General features: G+C 28.6%; 1 protein-coding gene and 2 long non-coding RNA genes across 3 annotated transcripts; 1 reads left to right on the top strand and 2 right to left on the bottom strand.

Moving 5' to 3' along the window:
• Window positions 1-1,757: 1,757 nt before the first annotated feature.
• Window positions 1,758-2,384, bottom strand: LOC117128201. Its single transcript, XR_004451421.1, has 2 exons — window positions 2,316-2,384; window positions 1,758-2,139 (listed from the first exon to the last, which is right to left on the bottom strand). It is a non-coding gene; the product is annotated as an uncharacterized LOC117128201 (long non-coding RNA).
• A 4,708-nt stretch (window positions 2,385-7,092) lies between these two features.
• Window positions 7,093-17,180, bottom strand: LOC117128378. The gene is made up of 4 exons (XR_004451680.1): window positions 13,678-17,180; window positions 11,357-13,564; window positions 9,015-11,243; window positions 7,093-8,901 (listed from the first exon to the last, which is right to left on the bottom strand). It is a non-coding gene; the product is annotated as an uncharacterized LOC117128378 (long non-coding RNA).
• Window positions 17,181-22,261: 5,081 nt separating this feature from the next.
• LOC103839088 (anthranilate synthase beta subunit 1, chloroplastic) lies at window positions 22,262-24,412 on the top strand. Its single transcript, XM_009115582.3, has 8 exons — window positions 22,262-22,515; window positions 22,597-22,778; window positions 23,157-23,227; window positions 23,316-23,353; window positions 23,448-23,558; window positions 23,640-23,739; window positions 23,821-23,956; window positions 24,053-24,412. Exons 1-8 carry the CDS (start codon window positions 22,404-22,406, stop codon window positions 24,152-24,154), a joined length of 852 nt encoding a protein of 283 aa, XP_009113830.1. The 5' UTR covers window positions 22,262-22,403; the 3' UTR covers window positions 24,155-24,412.
• The last annotated feature ends 552 nt before the right edge of the window (window positions 24,413-24,964 follow it).

Genomic DNA, 24,964 nt, shown 5'->3' with positions numbered 1-24,964 from the left:
TTTTATATGTAAAATTATAAAACAATATAAAAATGTTTCTATTTTTTAAGAATAATTAGAGATTGACTTCTTTGTGAAAATTACAATGATTTTTTTAATTAAACAAATTTTACATATTATTTATTATTATAAAACTTTAATGAGTCCATATTTGAAAAGACCTCCACCATTGTGAATTTTATAGAATATAATATCTTAAATAATTGTATCATATTTTGAATCAGCCCAACCCGCGACTGGTGATAACTATTAATATTGGTGTTAGTTATTTTATAAATTCTATACTGTGGGAACCGAAATTCGCACTGTCGATTTCCGTTTAAATTAGGAAATTAGGAAAACCCTAATTTTCCAGAGGTCCCGGATCTCTGCGAGAGCCAACAACAAGTGACCAAATATATGCGGAAATCATGAAAAGATAACAAACGAGTTTAGAAAAAACAGTAGATCTTATTTCGAGTCCGCGTAAGAGCGTTGCGATCATTACAAGAGATCATGAAAGCTTTGGCCGCAAAGGCTGTCAGCGAGTTACTTAGTTCCGGCGGCCTAATAGCTCAAACCTAGTTGAGTCGCAGCTCGATAACAAAAGACGAAATAGATACAGAAAAGGTTTTTGATTGATTTCGGACTGAACCTTGTTAAAGGCTGCCTACGTACCCCTTTCGAGGACCAAGCCGAACGTAGTTCAATTGATAGAGCTGGACAAGAGATCGAACTGCCTGGGAGAGTTCGTATAGTAATTGAGTGCCAGTCATAGAAACCGAACTTGTCGAGAATAAAGCCTAAAGTTTCTAAGTGCAGAGAATTCCGAGTCTAAAAAGTTCTCTTCTCCATGCCTCTCGCCTAGGACTCCTTATATACTCGCTCCAAGGTCGGTTTACGCTTTTACTCTTCTGCCCTTAAGCCGTCATAGCATAAAATGGAGATATTCCATTTTTTCCGATCTTCGTAATTATCTTCAAAATTTTGTATTTATCCGCGGAAACTTGACATTTATCTTCCCTTGCGAACCAAGCGTAAACCGTCCTACGGTTTATGGGCTTTTGGTTAAGAAATCGTAAGATAGGCCTCGAGTCGTGTCTTAGGTTCCTTTGGGCCATATTCCGACTCGAAACGTTTATTGCGACTTCTTTCGATAAAGAACGGACTTTCCGCAGTTTTTACCGCAAAGTTTGATCGATGATTTAGAATGGCGGATAACATGAACTGAGTTCGCTACGGTCTTCGGGACATAGCATCGAAGGATAGACGAGAATGCATGGACTGGTGTCGTATCGACGTTTCAGAAGAGCTCTGTCGCTACGTAGCGACCGAGCGGGACGGACGCTCGGTCACTACGTAGCGACCGAGCATGGCTCGAGCTCGATCGTTACGTAGCGACCGAGCGGGACGGATGCTCGGTCGCTACGTAGCGACCGAGCTGTGTGCATGCTTGGTCACCGCGTATTGATCGAGCTTGGCTTGTCTGCGGTCCGATTGCCATACTCGAGCTTGTCCGCGGCCGATTTGGATACATGTCTGTTGCCTTCGGACAATCGTATTTAGTGGTTCGATTGAGATTTGAACAATATTTTACCGCAAGGCTCTTCGTAAAGATATCTTTACGAGGATTACTTTTCGTAAAAATGTTCATGCTGATTTTTACTGAATTTCAGACATTGATTTCGTCGTGACCAATTTTGATCCCAACATATAGTATGTTCTGAAAAATATATATTTTATTTTATTTTATAAGCCAATTGGTTACAACATTTAAATTCTGTTAAACAGTCTAAAATAGTTTTATTCTCAATTTTACATAACATTTATAAACTTCTAAAATACAATTGAAGAAAGCCATAAGCAACAATATATATTTCGATCTCTTTCGAAGGTATACCAAATTATTTAGTTCATAATACTAGATTCTTATTTGGAATAAGAATTACTATTTATTATTCGAATTTAGACTAATGGAAGTAAAAAAATATTTGGAATAAATAATTATAGAAGTTCTCTTCAGAAAAATTCAACCGCAGACCCAACAAATCTTCTCACATAGCGCTTTGGTTTCCCGGCAGTGTGAATTGTTGCTGCAACACCAAACATTCTTTGGTGTTTTAGAGCATGTTGGTTTGGGTCCTCTGTTGAGGTCGGCACCTGTATAAAATTTAAAACTTAAAAAAAATTAAAAAGATGATAGAGGATATTATTATTATTTTAATGATAATGATAAAAGGGGATTAGACGAAATGTAAGAAATATATGACATGCATTCATGACAACTAGCAAGAAACACTAGAACAATACAAAATATAGCAAATTTAGATGCTGACATTGTAACTCTTCACTGTAAATAAATATTTTGTGTGTTTATTGTAGAAAACCTTAAATGTGAACATATACATATATATAGGTCTTTGAAAACTATTTTTAGGATTATCCGGAAAAACCGTTTAAAAATGATTGGTTAGTTTTATTTTTTAAAAATTTTATTCCAAACATTTATTTTAATTTTTGTTACGATATGTCATCACCTTAAAATACCATTTAGCGACAACCATATATACGCAACGTTGAATGATTTAATATGTGGATAAAATCAACTAGCAATAGATTAGCTACCAAATTAGCATTTACTAATTTCTCTTCAATAACCTTAAATATGGACATGTATATATGCCACAAAAAACGTTGTACTAAGATGATCCGAAAAACTAGAAATTATATAATTTTTATTATTTTTATTTTCGTTATATTCCAAAACATTTATGTTAAATAGTTGTTCCAAATTTTCATTTTAGTTCTGATAGGATATATCACCACATAAAATTACCAATAAATTACATTTATTTATATATATATATATATATATATATATCTATATATATAAAAATATGTTCGTCTCCCTCCTGTAATGCCACATCATCAAGTCGTGCGTTATGGGAGTGACAAGTGTCTCATTTTATATTTGGGGCCAAAATAAAACAAAAAGCTGTCAGGGATAATTGAATCCAGCACCTCCAGCACTGATAATTTCTCTTAGAACCAATAGGCTAAAGTCACTTTTTATAAATATGTGGCCGCGAAACTACTTATTATCGTGTTGGATGGAAGTCCATGCTTCTTCTGCTTGTGGCCAGGGCCGGCACTGAACTGACGTCAAGATGAATATCGTGAAGTTGAAAACTTTGCTCCACACAGTTTTGCAATGTTTCCAACCTTTATAACTTGATGCATATAATATATATCAAAATACATTTGTTGTACACGCTTTTATTAGTTTTGCTTTTAAAAGAAAGTATTTGCAGTTATAAATGTTTTGTGCCAGTGAAGTAATGGTTGAAAAACCTCTATACATATGTCATTTTAAAATAACACCCAACTTCTATATATAGTCAATACATATATTCATGTTATATTCTAGACTAAATATTTTTTCTTTTAAAAATATAGAAAACAATTTTTTTAGTCTACAAGCAAATGTTGTAGAGCAAGTATGCATTATACAAAATAATATATATTTAAAATCCATACGCAAAAATATAAAAGTTCATATAGGCCTCTTTCTGACACATGCACACTCCACTATGAATAAGAATAAAAAAAACACAATATTGTCATCAAACTTTATCACAAATCCACATTTGTACATCTATAATTATGAGTTGGACAATTAGTTAATTTGATACAATACCAAAGCAAGAATAATCGAAAAACAACTATACCACTGCATACTAGTAAGTAACACATAACAGATAACCAAATTCTTGAATCTTAAAACAAATTTCAACTCGAGCATTTAGTGAATATCAAATTAACTATTATCCCGCCCGTAGGGCGGGCCGACCCTAGTATATATATATATATATATATATGTGTGTGTGTGTGTGTGTGTGTAATTTTGATGGATTAAATATGAGGCCAAAATTAATTAGCAAGAAATTAGCAACTACTTTTTTATTTACTAATTTTGTATAGTTGATAAAAAATATTCGTCCATTCTTAATGGGTAATCTATAGATATAATGAAATTTGGGCATGCATTTACTGAAGTGAAATAATGCTATAGGTAATAGTTTGTATAACAGTTCTTATTTTCTCAAAAATTATCTTATAGATTCATAAGTAAATAAAAATATATTCTTAGTTATATGAAAAATTATATATTTACTTAAGAATATATATATATATATATATATATATAGGAAAAATAAAGATTTCCATAAGAAAAATATATAATAGTCAAAATATTGTATGGAATATTATAATATAAAATATAATAGGACATAAAATTTTACAAATTATGTATCTAATTAGAACTAGCACTGAGACGGCCATTATATTATTTATTTGTTACCAAAAATACAAGTTTTACGTGAAAATCACTTAAACATATAGTAGTCTAAACTACCATTTGCCAAGATACAACACGACATCAGTGTCAGTGATATATTTTGCATTATTGGCCAACTCATCTTCAAAATCAATAAGACAAACATTTCTCATCAATAACCTTGTCAATATCAATAATATATTGTTTCCTATAAAACATATAAACATCAAATTATGTCTTTTTAGTTATTTTACAATAAAAATTATGTAATTAATAATAGTGTAAATATTGTATAGTATTAGTTTACCAAAACATTCTGTTTATATTTAAATAAAAATCATTATTGGCATGGTTTATATATTAAATAATCTAAACTATCCCTTTCATCATGTTTTTTTTAAGATTATTTGATGTATATAAAAATATGTATCATATAATGTAAATGTGTTTTCCCTTTACCATGGTGTTCATAACTCCATAGCTTATATGTCCTAGTTGAGCATACCACCTCTATGTAGCATCTTCATCTCTGACAAGTAAACACTTCATGTAGCTAATCTCCATTGGGATCTTGTAGATACGGTTTGAAGATCTTGTAACTCATACTAGCACTCTTCGACATGAATATGTGACTGTTAAAGAGATGTCTTTCACTCATATCCGTTTTCTGTCGCTTGTCCAAGATACAATATGTTATGCTTGAGGTCGGTATGTAATATATGTCTTTGAGTGCCTTCTTCTCTCCGGTATTGCACACAATAGTAACCACACCATTTCCTACAATATCAATACATGAACCATCACCAAACTTCACCTTCCCTTTGGTGTTTTGATCCAAACTCGAAAAGAGCTCCTTGTTTCCTGTTATGTGATTGCTCGCTCTATTATTTAAATACCAAACAATTGCATTGCCTTTGTCGATATCAAGATTCTTCGGAATCACTTTGTCTTCATTCAAGAACACCAACTCATGTACATAGAGGGCGTCGGCCTCTTGTGTCTCGTTTTGGTTGGCTTCTTGATTGTTATCGGTTTCTTGGGAAAGAATTTTGTAAAGTGAGCTGGCTTGTCACATCTCCAACATATCACCTTTGAACGATCCTTCTTTGGTGTGTGACACATGGTTCTGATTGTTAACCGACCTCGATCGTTGCCTCTTCCATTTCGTCCTCTTCCATGGTCGTTATTTGAAAACATAAGCCTCCCTTGGTTTTCTTTCTGGGGTTTTCCCCAAAGTAATTAGCAAGAAATTAGCAACTACATTTTTATTTACTAATTTCATATAGTTAAAAAATATATTCTTCAATTCTTAATGGGTAATATATAGATATAATTAAATTCATGCATACATTTACAGAAGTGAAATAATATAATAAGTAATAGTTTGTATAACAGTTCTTATTTTCTCAAAAAATATTTTATAGATTCATAAAAAAATAAAAACATATTCTTAGTTCTACGACAAATATAGATTTACTTAAGAATATATATATATATATATATATATATATATATTAGGAAAAACATAGATTTCCTTAACAAATATATATATAATAGTCAAAATATTGTATGTAATATTATAATATAGAATATAATATGACATAAGATTTTCAAATTATGTATCTAATTAGAACTTGCACCGAGACGACCATTATATTATATATTGGTTACCAAAAAGACACGTTTTACGTGAAAATCATTTAAACAAATAGTAGCCTAAACTACCATTTGCCAAGATACAACACGACAACAGTGTCAGTAATATATCTATATTATTAAAACTGAAGTACACATTAGAGTTGTTTGGAAACAAGTATAGCAATTTAAATCAAATTGTTTGGAAACATGAATAAAGCATGAACCAAATCGAAATGAATGGAATTACAATTTTGGTTCTTGGCCCGTTTGTCTCCTAAACCAACTGGTTTAGTTAACCATACAATTTTGAAAAACACGCTCATAAAATAGAAATTCTAGATATGGACACAATAATTAGCTAACTAACATGTCTATGTAAAAATCGCAAGGTTAATAGCAAGAATCTCTCGTGCAATCTTAGCAACAGATCTTAGCAACAGAATATTACCTAATTATTTCATCCTAAACTTTCTTCTCACGTTTTTTGTTCTCCAAGGTAGATATTTTTTGGCTCTCTTATCTCATGATTTCCTTAAAACTTGTCGGATGCCCTCATAATTATTTACAATAATCTGCACGAACAAATAAAATAATATTTATCTTATTAAAATATAAGTACTTTTGAAAATTATTTAGAAGCATAAATAACATTTTTAAAAATATATATAATATTGTTTGGAATAGCAGTATATTAAAAAAAAGTATTAATGGGCTTATGTGAATTCTATTATATTACGAGAAACTATATATTTAGACTATCTTTAAAATATACGAAAATGGTCTAATCTAATAACCTAAAACATCTTTTTTCTAAAATAAATTTTATATACATATTTTAAATCAAAAATTGATTCAAAAATATACATATATTCAAAAATTGATTTTTACTAAAATGTTTTCCAACAACCATTATCAAAAAAATGTTTTCAATATATATAAGAAAAATATAATACAAAGCTCAATTTCAAACACCATCTTAAGTAATGGTTTTTATATTTCACATTAAGTTTTAAAAGTATAATTTATATGATTATTTATGTGATGATATATTTAAAATATTATTAATTATATGATTACTTATATGATGATATGTATAAAATACGATTAATTATATGAGGATACATATATGATATATAATAGTGACTAGGGATGGGTGTTACGATACTCATTCGGTTCGGTCGGGTCTCTTTGGATTTCAGATTTTTGGGGTCAAAGACTTTAGTCCCATTTGGATATTTCTAAATTTTGATTCGGGTTCGGTTTGAATCATTGCAGATTAGGTTCAGATTCAGATAACTCATTTAAATGATTTTTAAAATTTTAAAATTCATTATATACTTTAAATTTCTCAAAATCTATAAATAAAATAATATATTACATATAAATTTGAATAACACTTGTCAGGATACCTAAACTTAACATATAAATTGGTTTGGTTTAAATATTTAGATAGAGAATTAATTATTATTTTAAGTATTTTTAGTATTTTGAGTATACTTTAACGATTTTAGATGTTTACTTTTGACAATTTGTATATATTTTCAAGTATTTAAACCAACTTAAAAGTATCTTTTATATTCTGGATGTTTTTATATACATTAAATCTATAAACAATTAATATATATAAGTATATAAATCTATTTCGGATATATTCGGATACCCGAAATATTTTAGTTTGGATCAGATTCGGTTTCAGTTCTCTAAATACTAAAATTTTGAATAATTCAGATATTTAATCAATTTCGGTTCAGATTTGATACTACTTTTTTAGATCGGGATCGGATCGGTTTTTTGGATTCAGGTTTTTTGCACAATCCTAATAGTGACATGAAAAACAAACAGTAACATATTTTTGAAAAATACACCCGCGCGGGCGCGCGGATCAAAGTCTAGTTTTGTATTATTGCTCAACTCATTTTCAAAATCAATAAGACAAACATTTCTCATCAATAACCTTGTCACTATCCATAATATATTGCTTCCTATAAGACGTATAAACACCAAATCATGTCTTTTTAGTTATTTTACAAATAAAAATTCTGCAGTTAATAATGGTGTAAATATGGTATAGTATTAGTTTACCAAAACTTTCTGTTTATATTCAAATAAAAATCATTATTGTCATGGATTATATACTAAATAATCTAAACTTTCCCTTTCATCATGTTTTTTAAAGATTATTTGATGTCTTTAAGAATATGTATCATATTATGTAAATGTGTTTTATATGTAAGATTATAAAACAATATAAAAAATCCCGAATTTTTAAGAATAATTAGAGATGGACTTCGTTGTGAAAAATACAATGATTTTTTTAATTATACAAATTTTACATATTATTTATTATTATAAAACTTTAATGAGACCATATTTGAAAAGACCTCCACCATTGTGAATTTTATAGTATATATTATCTTAAATAATTGTGTCATATTTTGAATCAGCCCAACCCGCGACTGGTGATAACTATTAATATTGGTGTTAGTTATTTTATAAATTCTATACTAGGTTCTGAAAAATGTATATTTTATTTTATTTTATAAGCCAATTGTTTACAACATTTAAATTCAGTTAAACAGTCTAAAATAGTTTTATTCTCAATTTTACATAACATTTATAAACTTCTAAAATACAATTGAAGAAAGCCATAAACAACAATATATATTTCGATCTCTTTCGAAGGTATACCAAATTATTTAGTTCATAATACTAGATTCTTATTTGGAATAAGAATTACTATTTATTATTCGAATTTAGACTAATGGAAGTACAAAAATATTTGGAATAAATAATTATAGAAGTTCTCTTCAGAAAAATTCAACCGCGGACCCAACAAATCTTCTCACATAGCGCTTTGGTTTCCCGACAGTGTGAATTGTTGCTGCAACACCAAACATTCTTTGGTGTTTTAGAGCATGTTGGTTTGGGCCCTCTGTTGAGGTCGGCACCTCTATAAAATTTAAAACTTAAAAAAATTAAAAAGATGATAGAGGATATTATTATTATTTTAATGAGAATGATAAAAGAGGATTAGACGAAATGTAAGAAATATATGACATACATTCATGACAACTAGCAAGAAACACCAGAACAATACAAAATATAGCAAATTTAGATGTTGACATTGTAACTCTTCACTGTAAATAAATATTTTGTGTGTTTATTGTAGAAAACCTTAAATGTGAACATATACATATATATAAGTCTTTGAAAACTATTTTTAGGATTATCCAGAAAAACAGCTTTAAAATGATTGGTTAGTTTTATTTTTTTTTTAATTTTATTCCAAACATTTATTTTAATTTTTTTTACGATATGTCATCACCTTAAAATACCATTTAGCGACAACCATATATACGCAACGTTGAATGATTAAATATGTGGATAAAATCAACTAGCAATAGATTAGCTACCAAATTAGCATTTACTAATTTCTCTTCAATAACCTTAAATATGGACATGTATATATGCCACAAAAAACGTTGTACTAAGATGATCCGAAAAACTAGAAAATATATAATTTTTATTAATTTTATTTTCGTTATATTCCAAAATATTTATGTTAAATAGTTGTTCCAAATTTTCATTTTAGTTCTGATAGGATATATCACCACATAAAATTACCAACTAATGACATTCATTTATATATATATATATATATATATGTGTGTGTATGTGTGTATAATTTTTATGGATTAAATATGAGGCCAAAATTAATTAGCAAGAAATTAGCAACTAATGTTTTATTTACTAATTTTGTATAGTTGAAAAAAAATATTCGTCCATTCTTAATGGGTAATCTATAGATATAATGAAATTTGGGCATACATCTACTGAAGTGAAATAAAGTTATAGGTAATAGTTTGTATAACAGTTCTTATTTTCTCAAAAATTATCTTATAGATTCATAAATAAATAAAAATATATTCTCAGTTATATGAAAAATATATATTTACTTAAGAATATATATATATATATATATAATATAGGAAAAATATAGATTTCCTTAAGAAAAATATATAATTGTCAAAATATTGTATGGAATATTATAATATAAAATATAATATGACATAAGATTTTAAAAATTATGTATCTAATTAGAACTAGCACCGAGACGACCATTATATTATTTATTTGTTACCAAAAATATAAGTTTTACGTGAAAATCACTTAAACATATAGTAGTCTAAACTACCATTTGCCAAGATACAACACGACAACAGTGTCAGTAATATATTTTGCATTATTGGCCAACTCATCTTCAAAATCAATAAGACAAGCAATTCTCATCAATAACCTTGTCAATATCAATAATATATTGTTTCCTATAACACATATAAACATCAAATTATGTCTTTTTAGTTATTTTACAATACAAATTATGTAATTAATAATTGTGTAAATATGGTATAATATTAGTTTACCAAAACTTTCTGTTTATATTCAAATAAAAATCATTATTTTCATGGATTATATATACTAAATAATCTAATCTTTCCCTTTCATCATGTTTTTTAAAGATTATTTGATGTCTTTAAGAATATGTATCATATTATGTAAATGTGTTTTATATGTAAGATTATAAAACAATATAAAAAAATTTCGAATTTTTAAGAATAATTAGAGATGGACTTCGTTGTGAAAAATACAATGATTTTTTTAATTATACAAATTTTACATATTATTTATTATTATAAAACTTTAATGAGACCATATTTGAAAAGACCTCCACCATTGTGAATTTTATAGTATATATTATCTTAAATAATTGTGTCATATTTTGAATCAGCCCAACCCGCGACTGGTGATAACTATTAATATTGGTGTTAGTTATTTTATAAATTCTATACTAGTTTCTGAAAAAAAAAATTATTTTATTTTATAAGCCAATTGTTTACAACATTTAAATTCAGTTAAACAGTCTAAAATAGTTTTATTCTCAATTTTACATAACATTTATAAACTTCTAAAATACAATTGAAGAAAGTCATAAACAACAATATATATTTCGATCTCTTTCGAAGGTATACCAAATTATTTAGTTCATAATACTTGATTCTTATTTGGAATAAGAATTACTATTTATTATTCGAATTTAGACTAATGGAAGTACAAAAATATTTGGAATAAATAATTATAGAAGTTCTCTTCAGAAAAATTCAACCGCGGACCCAACAAATCTTCTCACATAGCGCTTTGGTTTCCCGACAGTGTGAATTGTTGCTGCAACACCAAACATTCTTTGGTGTTTTAGAGCATGTTGGTTTGGGCCCTCTGTTGAGGTCGGCACCTATATAAAATTTAAAACTTAAAAAAATTAAAAAGATGATAGAGGATATTATTATTATTTTAATGATAATGATAAAAGGGGATTAGACGAAATGTAAGAAATATATGACATACATTCATGACAACTAGCAAGAAACACCAGAACAATACAAAATATAGCAAATTTAGATGTTGACATTGTAACTCTTCACTGTAAATAAATATTTTGTGTGTTTATTGTAGAAAACCTTAAATGTGAACATATACATATATATAAGTCTTTGAAAACTATTTTTAGGATTATCCGGAAAAACAGCTTTCAAATGATTGGTTAGTTTTATTTTTTTTTAATTTTATTCGAAACATTTATTTTAATTTTTTTTACGATATGTCATCACCTTAAAATACCATTTAGCGACAACCATATATACGCAACGTTGAATGATTAAATATGTGGATAAAATCAACTAGCAATAGATTAGCTACCAAATTAGCATTTACTAATTTCTCTTCAATAACCTTAAATATGGACATGTATATATGCCACAAAAAACGTTGTACTAAGATGATCCGAAAAACTAGAAATTGTAATTTTTTTTAATTTTATTTTCGTTATATTCCAAAATATTTATGTTAAATAGTTGTTCCAAATTTTCATTTTAGTTCTGATAGGATATATAACCACATAAAATTACCAACTAATGACATTCATTTATATATATATATAATGTATATGTGTGTGTGTATAATTTGTATGGATTAAATATGAGGCCAAAATTAATTAGCAAGAAATTAGCAACTAATTTTTTATTTACTAATTTTGTATAGTTGAAAAAAAATATTCGTCCATTCTTAATGGGTAATCTATAGATATAATGAAATTTGGGCATACATTTACTGAAGTGAAATAATGTTATAGGTAATACTTTGTATAACAGTTCTTATTTTCTCAAAAATTATCTTATAGATTCATAAATAAATAAAAATATATTCTTAGTTATATGAAAAATATATATTTACTTAAGAATATATATATAATATAGGAAAAATATAGATTTCCTTAAGAAAAATATATAATTGTCAAAATATTGTATGGAATATTATAATATAAAATATAATATGACATAAGATTTTAAAAATTATGTATCTAATTAGAACTAGCACCGAGACGGCCATTATATTATTTATTTGTTACCAAAAATACAAGTTTTACGTGAAAATCACTTAAACATATAGTAGTCTAAACTACCATTTGCCAAGATACACCACGACAACAGTGTCAGTAATATATTTTGCATTATTGGCCAACTCATCTTCAAATCAATAAGACAAACATTTCTCATCAATAACCTTGTCAATATCAATAATATATTGTTTCCTATAACACATATAAACATCAAATTATGTCTTTTTAGTTATTTTAAAATAAAAATTATGTAATTAATAATTGTGTAAATATGGTAAAGTATTAGTTTACCAAAACTTTCTGTTTATATTCAAATAAAAATCATTATTGTCATGGATTATATACTAAATAATCCAAAATTTCCCTTTCATCATGTTTTTTAAAGATTATTTGATGTCTTTAAGAATATGTATCATATTATGTAAATGTGTTTTATATGTAAGATTATAAAACAATATAAAAAATTTCGAATTTTTAAGAATAATTAGAGATGGACTACGTTGTGAAAAAAACAATGATTTTTTTAATTATACAAATTTTACATATTATTTATTATTATAAAACTTTAATGAGACCATATTTGAAAAGACCTCCCCCATTATGAATTTTGTAGTATATATTATCTTAAATAATTGTGTCATATTTTGAATCAGGCCAACCCACGACTGGTGATAACTATTAATATTGGTGTTAGTTATTTTATAAATTCTATACTAGGTTCTGAAAAATATATTTTTTATTTTATTTTATAAGCCAATTGTTTACAACATTTAAATTCAGTTAAACAGTCTAAAATAGTTTTATTCTCAATTTTACATAACATTTATAAACTTCTAAAATACAATTGAAGAAAGCCATAAACAACAATATATATTTCGATCTCTTTCGAAGGTATAACAAATTATTTAATTCATAATACTAGATTCTTATTTGGAATAAGAATTACTATTTATTATTCGAATTTAGACTAATGGAAGTACAAAAATATTTGGAATAAATAATTATAGAAGTTCTCTTCAGAAAAATTCAACCGCGGACCCAACAAATCTTCTCACATAGCGCTTTGGTTTCCCGACAGTGTGAATTGTTGCTGCAACACCAAACATTCTTTGGTGTTTTAGAGCATGTTGGTTTGGGCCCTCTGTTGAGGTCGGCACCTGTATAAAATTTAAAATTTACAAAAATTAAAAAGATGACAGAGGGTATTATTATTATTTTAATGATAATGATAAAAGGAGATTAGACGAAATGTAAGAAATATATGACATACATTCATGACAACTAGCAAGAAACACCAGAACAATACAAAATATAGCAAATTTAGATGTTGACATTGTAACTCTTCACTGTAAATAAATATTTTGTGTGTTTATTGTAGAAAACCTTAAATGTGAACATATACATATATATAAGTCTTTGAAAACTATTTTTAGGATTATCCGGAAAAACAGCTTTAAAATAATTGGTTAGGTTTATTTTTTTTTTAATTTTATTCCAAACATTTATTTTAATTTTTTTTACGATATGTCATCACCTTAAAATACCATTTAGCGACAACCGTATATACGCAACGTTGAATGATTAAATATGTGGATAAAATCAACTAGCAACAGATTAGCTACCAAATTAGCATTTACTAATTTCTCTTCAATAACCTTAAATATGGACATGTATATATGCCACAAAAAACGTTGTACTAAGATGATCCGAAAAACTAGAAATTATAATTTTTATTAATTTTATTTTCGTTATATTCCAAAATATTTATGTGGAATAGTTGTTCCAAATTTTCATTTTAGTTCTGATAGGATATATCACCACATAAAATTACCAACTAATGACATTCATTTATATATATATATATATATAATATATGTGTGTGTGTGTGTGTGTATAATTTGTATGGATTAAATATGAGGCCATAATTAATTAGCAAGAAATTAGCAACTACTTTTTTATTTACTAATTTTGTATAGTTGAAAAAAAATATTCGTCCATTCTTAATGGGTAATCTATAGATATATTGAAATTTGGGCATACATTTACTGAAGTGAAATAATGTTATAGGTAATAGTTTGTATAACAGTTCTTATTTTCTCAAAAATTGTCTTATAGATTCATAAATAAATAAAAATATATTCTTAGTTATATGAAAAATATATATTTACTTAAGAATATATATATATATATATATATATATAATATAGGAAAAATATAGATTTCCTTAAGAAAAATATATAATTGTCAAAATATTGTATGGAATATTATAATATAAAATATAATATGACATAAGATTTTAAAAATTATGTATCTAATTAGAACTAGCACCGAGACGGACATTATATTATTTATTTGTTACCAAAAATACAAGTTTTACGTGAAAATCACTTAAACATATAGTAGTCTAAACTACCATTTGCCAAGATACAACACGACAACAATGTCAGTAATATATTTTGCATTATTGGCCAACTCATCTTCAAAATCAATAAGACAAACATTTCTCATCAATAACCTTGTCAATATCAATAATATATTGTTTCCTATAACACATATAAACATCAAATTATGTCTTTTTAGTTATTTTACAATAAAAATTATGTAATTAATAATAGTGTAAATATGGTATAGTATTAGTTTACCAAAACTTTCTGTTTATATTTAAATAAAAATCATTATTGGCATGGTTTATATATTAAATAATCTAAACTTTCCCTTTCATCATGTTTTCATAAGATTATTTGATGTATATAAGAATATGTATCATATAATGTAAATGTGTTTTCCCTTTACCATGGTGTTCATAACTCCATAGCTTATATGTCCTAGTTGAGCATACCACCTCTATGTAGCATCTTCATCTCTGACAAGTAAACACTTCATGTAGCTAATCTCCATTGGGATCTTGTAGATACGGTTTGAAGATCTCGTAACTCATACTAGCACTCTTCGACATGAATATGTGAGTGTTAAATTGATGTCTTTCATGTTAACCTCACATCCGTTTTATGTCGCTTGTCCAAGATACAATATGTTATGCTTGAGGTCGGTATGTAATATATGTCTTTGAGTGCCTTCTCCTCTCCGGTATTGCACACAATAGTAACCACACCATTTCCTACAATATCAATACATGAACCATCACCAAACTTCACCTTCCCTTTGGTGTTTTGATCCAAACTCGAAAAGAGCTCCTTGTTTCCTGTTATGTGATTGCTTGCTCCATTATTTAAATACCAAACAATTGCATTGCCTTTGTCGATATCAAGATTCTTCGGAATCACTTTGTCTTCATTCAAAAACACCACCTGATGTACATAGAGGGCGTCGGCCTCTTGTGTCTCGTTTTGGTTGGCTTCTTGATTCTTTATCGGTTTCTCGGGATAGAAAGTTGTATAGTGATCCGGCTTGTCACATCTCTAACATATCACCTTTGAACGATCCTTCTTCGGTGTGTGACACATGGTTCTGATTGTTAACCGACCTCGATCGTTGCCTCTTCCATTTCGTCCTCTTCCATGGTCGTTATTTGAAAACATAAGCTTCCCTTGGTTTTCTTTCTGGGTATTTCCCCTACATGCTCCTCATATGGCTTTAGCCTTCCAACTATATCTTCAAAACCCATAGAATTAAGGTCTAGGAATTTCTCAATAGATGCTACGATCTGGATGTACTAGTGTCAAAGGAGTCCCTATCAAACTCCGTTATCAATGTCTGAAGTCTCGCCTCTCTTACACGACTCTGAGGTGTCGTGACTTGATGGCGTTACAGATCTCTTTTGAAGCGGTTTATTCTCTCACCTAAAGAATCAAAGTTTCAGGAACGGACTGAAACAAAAAAGCAGTCGCAGCATCGTTTTTCTTTTGATTATCTGAACCGGGTTCGATTGTGTCCCACACTTCATGAACACACAGCAAAACTTTCATCCTCATCCACTACACCGTATAGTTTGTCGATGACACCATTGGACATTGGATGGATTCGGCTCAAAAGTCGTTTGTACGAGGCGCAACTCGAGTCACGTCGGCCATCTTGCTTACGTGATCGATGAATCAACTTAAGCTTTGAAACCAATTCAAAATCTCTATAAACACAAAGAATTATAAGAACAACCTTCTGTATTCCTCTAGAAACTTCTCCAAACTAAAGCTCTCAATGTTTCTCTTTGATCTTATTGAACACCTCTCCATTAGATATCTATTTATAGTAAAAGACACTTTTTTTACATATGGAATATAAAAACACAAACATAATATAAATAGTAAACTTCTTTTTTTAATCTTAGATTTCCTTTTTGTGTATTTAACTTATTAAACACTTAATAATAAGTTAACTTGCTGCACAAGTCTTGGAATATCTAACACCTTATAAGACATCATCTATATATTAAAAAAGAAACACTACAACATTTGAGGTAGTCCGGGTCATCACCATAATGATTCTTAGAATCTTTAGAAAAATATGTTGGTCCATCTATATATATAATTAGCTTTTATTAAATAAACCATAAATGTATCATTAATACTCTTCGTTCTTTCTTTAAAAAAAAATTATGAAACTGCCTAATGTGGATATGAATGATTTTGGATAATAAATATTTAATAAAAAAATTAGTGTATCGTCTACCATATGTTTTAATTAAAAATATTATAATAAGTTAAACAACTACATTTACCATATAATAAAAACTTAGATTTTATGTATATGTTATATTTTGATTTTTTAAACGGCTATACTAAAACTGTTAAAATCTCACATTCAAATTTTTGTGTTCCATAATTTAAAAAAAAATTATGTCAAGATACAGATGATTACAAAATCATATAAGTAAGAAATTTCATTTAATTAATATTAAGATTAAAATAATATATTTATCATTTCAATTAAATGATATACCATATAAATTTTGAAATTTTCTTTGAAAGCTTTGAAAAAATATTGAAAAATTAATATTTAAATTTTAAACTTTCCAGTGAATGTTTTAAAAAAATTACAAATTACTAAAACTATTAATCTCACAATAAAAAATTTGTTATCACTGATTTAAAGTCTTTGTAATAAAATATACTAATGATCAAAAAACCATATGGGTAAAAAGCATCATTTAATATATATCAATATTAAAAATACACTATATATATATGTTAATATCATTTAAATTTAATTGTATACCATATAAAATAGAAAAGGTGATTGTTTGCATTAATGAAATTTATTTATGTGTTCACACCAATTTAATTATATACATAATAGTTACTGATTTTTTAATTGGGGCAATTCTCTTAAATATAACATTTTTGTTTTGTCACAAAAATAGCCCCCAAGAAATAAAATAACCAAAATAGGTTTTAGTAAATAGACAAAAAAACTCTTATACCCTAGATATATAAATGTTTTTATAGATTCAAATTATATGTTTTTAAATTCAAACTTTTTGAAAAAAAAGTTCAAATTTTTAATCTTTTTATTTTTTCAAATTTTCTTTTTGAAATATGAAATTTTTTTTTAAAGCTATTTTAAATTTTTGTTTTAAAATTTTAATTTTGATTTTTTAATTTTTAAAATTTTAAACTTCACACCAAAACTTCACCCCTTAACTCTAAATCTTAAGGTCTAGATTAGTTAAACTTATGAGTATGAATGTATATTTTTTTTTAAGAAACATTTTTGTCATTTTGAACTGCAAGGGCTATATTTGTGAGGAAAATATCCTATTTCAACATGGATTTTACGCATCGTGCATTTCCTTTCACGAACTTCGTGTAGTTCGTATTTTATCATGAACTTAAAAAAAATCAAAAATCCTATATAAACTCTCAAAATGGTGCCTATATATATGTTGACCGTCAAAGGTGCTAGTCAACCGTTAATTTATCAAAATGACGTCGTTTTGGATAAATTTAAAAAATCAAAAGTCAGATCCTTCCTAGGTTTGAACCTGAGCACTGAAACACATCAATGAACATCTTAAGTTCTTAACCACTAGACTTGCGTAACTTCCTTGTTTTTGTAGTGTAAACATTAACACTTATATATACATTTTGATTTTATCAAATAAATCTTATCAATTTATTTAATGTTTTAATCTTATCAAATAAATATATAATTATTTTTTTTTAATAAATTTTATGAAGCCTTATTTTATAAATTTAAATTAATTACTGTTGATTTAAATATTTAATTTTAGTATTATTAAAAATAAACATATAAAGTCAAATTATAATACTATTAAAAATTGTAATATTACAAATGAAATATATTAAACAACTAATTTAGATATATTGTAATATTATAAAAAAGAAATATAAAGTCGAATTTAACCTATAAATTTAACTCTATCGGCATAAAATAAAATAACTTATAAACAAAATAAAATAAAATACAATATAAAGTCAAATTTAACTTATAAACAATATAAAATTAAATATTGAAACAAATGGTAACTAATTAAAATTTATAAAATAATAAGGTTTCGTAAACTTTTCTTAAAAAATATATATACTTATATATTTATTTGATAAGATTAAAACAAACAAAAATAATTGATAAGCTTTATTTGATAAAATCAAAACATATATATAAGTGTTAATGTTTACACTACTAAAACAAGAAAGGTTCTCTAGTCTAGCGGTTAAGATGTTCATTGAGGTGTTTTAGTGCTTGGGTTTGAAACTAGGAAGAAGCAGATTTTGATTTTAACAGTTGACTAATACCTTTGACAGTCAATATATATATAGGCACGATTTTGAGAGTTAATATAGGATTTTTGAATTTTTTGAAAGTTCATGATGAAATACGCATTACTGCAAAGTTCGTGTAGAAAAAGGTAAGATGTGTAAAGTCCATGTTGAAATAGACAATTTTTTTCATATTTGTGACAAAAACTTTTTAGGGCTATCTAAGAATAATTCTCTTTTAATTATTCAATATTATATATATATATATATATATATATATTACTTTTTATTTATTTAATGTATATATATTTATTATTTCTGAATATTTGAAAAACATATAATACATAAATAATATATATATATTTATAATGTTCATCTTGTGCGAGGCGCAGATATTAACTCTTAACCTAATAAAAATATATAGATGTTGTTTGTAGTAATGAATGGCACTAACACAATCATAGACCAGTCATACAAAATCGTCTCCTGCAAGAACTCCGTATTAGATTTGATGGCTGCTTGACTCAGCTTACTACTAATTCTCAATTCCATTTTAGGTATTGAATGTTAAGTGCGGGACCAGCATACAACATAGCGGAAAGGTAAATGTGTCACCATTCATCACTATTTTGTTATGTTTTATTTTATTTTTTTAAATAATAAATTAAAAGAAAAATGTTAAAACCCGAAAGATTTGATCAGACCACACCTGTGTTCGAGAAGAAGGTCATATGGTGTGGTTCAAACAGCCCACTATAAATGAATTTAGTTTTTATTGTTTATAATTATTTACCTACTAGCTAGTATTTTTATTTATATAATACACATAAATTCATGTTTCAATGTGTATTATTCAGTTGACAAATAAATTATGATAAAATAGTTTGTTTTCTATAATATAATTTATATACTTATAAATATTCACTATATTTAATTTTAAAATAATCAAACAATTTAAAAATACTATTTCTAAACTGCAATACCCTACTGAAAAAAAAACAATACCCCCAAAACTGAATTATTAGAATATTTTTGTCAAAAATATTTAAAATTATCCTAATTATATAATTTTTAATTAATAATCTGATATTTTATAAAATTCAAATTTTCGTACTTTTTAACCCGAATTAACCATAAAACGGAACTGAATTGGAATTGAATGGGATCCAAGTTCATTTCAAATATTAGTCGGTTCCTGACTTTGTTACCTGAACCGAACCAAAAACCAAAAAAATGAACCAAAAACAATTATCGATTGTTCTATGATTTATAAAATTACATAATAAAGATTCAATAGTAAAATTTTGATATATACTTTTACGTTTTCAATTTTAAAGAACAAACTTAATAATTTTATTTAAAAACAACTTGCAAATTAGGCATGCAACATTTAACCGAAACCAAATACTCGAACTGCATCCAACCCGGAATGGACCGGTTCGGTTTCGGTCATACCATAATTATCTGATGCCTACTGCTGTTGATTATCCACAGGTATCGGTTCGGTTTTGATTTTTACCCGAAATCAATCGGGTACCCGATTAAGACGGCAGTACACTTAAAAAAACATTGAAATGTATCCAGAGAGGGTCGAACCCAGGTTGGAGATGCGTAATATCATGGGCAGTACCACTAGACTGGCTAAACTTTGTTGTACTTTCTCGGTTCCTGACTTTGTTACCTGAACCGAACCGAAAACCAAAAAAATGATACAAAAACAATTATCGATTGTTCTATGATTTATAAAATTACATAATAAAGATTCAATAGTAAAATTTTGATATATACTTTCACGTTTTCTATTTTAAATAACAAAATTAATTAATGTTATTTAAAAACAACTTGCAAATTAAGCCTGCGACATTTAACCAAAACCAAATACTCGAACCGCATCCGACCTAGAATGGACCGGTTCGGTTTCGGTCATACCATAATTATTTGATGCCTACTGCTGTTGATTATCCACGGATATCGGTTCAGTTTTGGTTTTTACCCGAAATCAATCGGGTACCCGATAAAGACGGTGTTGCACTTAAAGAAACATGGAAATGTATCCAGTGAGGGTCGAACCCAGGTTGGAGAGATCATGGGCAGAGCCTTCCTTCTTTATAAAATCTCCTCTCTCTCTCTCTCTCTCTTCGAACCAGAGAAAGGACTAATAAATATATAAAATACTTATTAAATATATAATTAAAGTTTCAATAGTTCTATATTAAATTTCATATTTCAGATATATAAAATACTTATTGAAATAAAAATAGCTATTTTGAAAATAATATTAGTAGATATTTTAGTTTGTAAAAATAAATATATTATGTGTATCCCGCAGTTCCACTATTCATATACATGTCACAATTCATATTTGGTTTTGAACCGCTTAGTTTGCATTTTTTCTAATACAAACCGTTTTTAAACCGTACCGTACTAACCAATCAGTTTGTTCCGCACCGGCCTACCCGCTGTTAGCATTAGATTAATTATGGTTAGACTTAGACTTTGACCCACAAACAGGGGCGGATCCAGAATAAATATTTGTATGGGGCACAAATAAATAACATAACAAAAAGTTAAAGTAATTATAAGTAAAATTACATTTATGCAACTTTTATTTGGAAAAATTAAACTTATAACTATTTTAAATTCTGAATTTTTTTAAAAATTAATAAAAAAAAATTTCATTAATGTGTAGATTTCTTTAATATAAAATGGTTTTTGACCAACATATATAGTAATAAAATAGCTTCATATAAAATATGATTCTAAAATATTAATTTATTAGATTCTCAAATAACATATTGACAAAAAATGAGAGATAAAGAGATGTATATTGAAAATATAAAATGTAACAAGTAGAAATGATAATATAAAGATTAAGGAAAAGAAAAAATGAGATATGGCTAAGAGAAAATGATAATAAAAATAAAAATGTGAAACACAAGACTCATGAATGTGGGTGGGAATTGAACTCTAATTCCTAAGGGCTATTGAAGTCACGGGCAATCAACAAACCCAATGGACCAGCAACAACTATTACGGTATTATCTCAGGAAAGTAAAATAATCAGTATGGGACACATGCCCCACCCTTGCTTAACGTGGGTCCTCCCCTGCCCACAAAAGAACCATATTAGAAATATGATTCACCTACTGATTAATAAACACGTGGTCCATGTTTTACATAAAACGCATCGTTTTACCTGCCACTTCCCAATTCGCTCTCTCTCTCTCACAGAGCCTTCCTTCTTTATAAAATCTCCTCACTCTCTCTCTCTCTCTTCGAACCAGAGAAAGGACTAAGGAGGATCTGTGCTTTCCGACAAATGGCGGCTACTACATTGCACAAGTCTTCTTCTTGTCTTCTCCAACACAAGTCCGGCTCCACCACCCGCCTAAACCCTTCCTCTCTCGTCAAGCACTGTCCGAATCCGACCAGTAAGAAGTCGCTGTTTCTTATGCGTTATTGGATTTTAAAAAAGTTTAATCTTTGCTGTTCTTTCCCTCTGGTGGTGATAGGAGTTTCGGTGTTGGGGAAGAGTCGTAGATATGTCGTTACGAAAGCTTCGATCGAAATGTCGCAATCGAACTCGACGCCTTCTTCTTCGGTTGTTGTCAATTCGTCTAGTAAGCAGCACAAGGGTGGTGGTCCCATCATCGTGATTGATAATTACGACAGCTTCACCTACAATCTCTGTCAGGTTCCCCCTCAAAGTTTTGGTTTTGATCCATCAAGTCTCAATAGATTAGGGTCCTGCCCCATTGCAAGCTCTTAGCTTTATAGGAATGGTGTTCAAGTATTCATTATTAATATTTTACAAATCTAATCTTCGTTGGACAGAACTAGTGTAAGATGATGATTCTCTCGTGTGTTATGTGATCACTGAGTGTCGTTACGTCCGCACGTTGAATCTTATTGTGGAAAGCCTTTAGTTCTCTAAGAGTATAGTGAAGTTCATTTGCTGCTCTGGATCCTTCATGTCTGACTTCTAGCTCTCCTTCACACATAATGGTGTCAAGTGCATCCAATTTGTCTTTCTCAGGCTTATGGTTTTGCATTCCTATGTTTTATTAAATAGTATATGGGAGAGGTAGGATGCCATTTTGAAGTTTACCGCAACGATGAACTCACAGTAGAGGAGCTAAAAGAGTGAGAATAAACCAATATTCATTCTGCTTAAAACAAAGCTGTAATCTGGCTTAAATCAGTGAGTGTTGATTTTCCTTTTCTTGTACAGTAAAAATCCAAGAGGAGTTCTGATTTCTCCTGGGCCTGGTAAAAATGCTTTAGCCTCTGACATTGTTTTGTATCTTTTTATGAATCTTGTTAGGAAGGAGATAAACAGCTTTCTTAATATATTGATTGATAGGTACCCCACAAGACTCTGGGATTTCCTTACAAACTGTTTTGGAACTCGGACCACGTGTTCCTTTGTTTGGAGTATGTATGGGTTTGCAGTGTATAGGAGAAGCATTTGGAGGTTAGTTTTGCATAAGAAACAAAGACGTCTTAGTTTCCTATATCAGTGTTCTATAACATGGTTGTATACTTTGGCGTGTAGGAAAGATCGTGCGGTCACCATATGGTGTGATGCATGGGAAAAGCTCCATGGTTCACTATGATGAGAAAGGAGAAGAAGGCTTGTTCTCTGGTTTATCCAAGTATGACTCTTTGTTTTCTAATATAAGCTTTCTCTGAAAACTATTGATCATAAACAAATCTTGTTGGTGTTTCTTGTTCAGCCCTTTCCTTGTAGGTAGATATCACAGCCTAGTGATTGAGAAAGATACGTTTCCCAGTGATGAACTAGAGGTTACTGCGTGGACAGAAGATGGTTTGGTCATGGCAGCCCGACACAGGAAGCACAAGCATATACAGGTAGAAAGAACTCTCTCAATTGCTTCATGTTTCTGCTTGAATCCTCTTTAAAGAAATAAACAGTACTGTTAAAGTTTTGTAAAAATTGGTTCACAGGGAGTTCAGTTTCATCCGGAGAGCATTATAACAACTGAAGGCAAGACTATTGTCCGCAATTTCATCAAACTTGTAGAGAAAAAAGAGGCTGAGAGAAGTTGACTTAGGGCTCTCCTCAATCAGAAAAGATTAAGCTGTGTTCCTGTAATAAAGTTTGCCAGTGCAAAATGTTCCTTGTCATCTTCACGTTGTTTTTATCATAAAGTTTCGATTGATTCAACAGAAAACTGATGCAACTTCTTTAGCAAAATTTGTATTACAGTAGTCAAGTTGAACACATACATGGATTGAAATCACTGAGGCAACCTCTTCTTTTTCTTTTTTTTTGAACGAATGTAAAATTTATTCAGTCAAAACATTTTTACATCAAGTGCTACTGTTTTTCGATTTTTACAAAATCAACTGATCAGAAGAAATAAGAGAATCCGGTCCCTTATGCTTCATGTTCTTGTCTCAAACCACTTACTCAATCCTTCCTCTAGATATCTCTTGCCTCTTCCTTTCACAAGTAGCAGCTTCAGACGGATCATCTTATCAACTATTTTTGTAATAGTGCTCTCATCTTTCGGTTGTTCTCCATGCCGACGATCATTCCTCTCTCTCCAGCTCTCTCCAGATGCTATGCACCAAGGCCTGGAAAAAGTAGCGAATGAGGAACATATCTGTTGGATTTTCTCTAGGATTTGATATAATGTCTAGAATCCTACAATCTGCAGTATAATCTTCTCTCATAATCCCACCTGCATGGGTCTTTCCATACTTTCCCAGAGTATCGGCAGCTAAAGAATAGATGCTGACAAGTTTCTTGCTCTTCTTGACACAGCAAACAAATACCGTTGGTGTTACTGCTCCATTGCTGAATCCTATCACAAGTTTGCAGCCTGTTCTTTATTGCTACCCATACTAAAAATG

This window comes from Brassica rapa, chromosome A09 (genome assembly GCF_000309985.2).
Source record: "Brassica rapa cultivar Chiifu-401-42 chromosome A09, CAAS_Brap_v3.01, whole genome shotgun sequence".
In the NCBI taxonomy this organism is placed as follows: Eukaryota; Viridiplantae; Streptophyta; class Magnoliopsida; order Brassicales; family Brassicaceae; genus Brassica; species Brassica rapa.
Note: the sequence above shows the minus strand (reverse complement) of the source record. Positions and strands in the feature narration are given on the sequence as shown.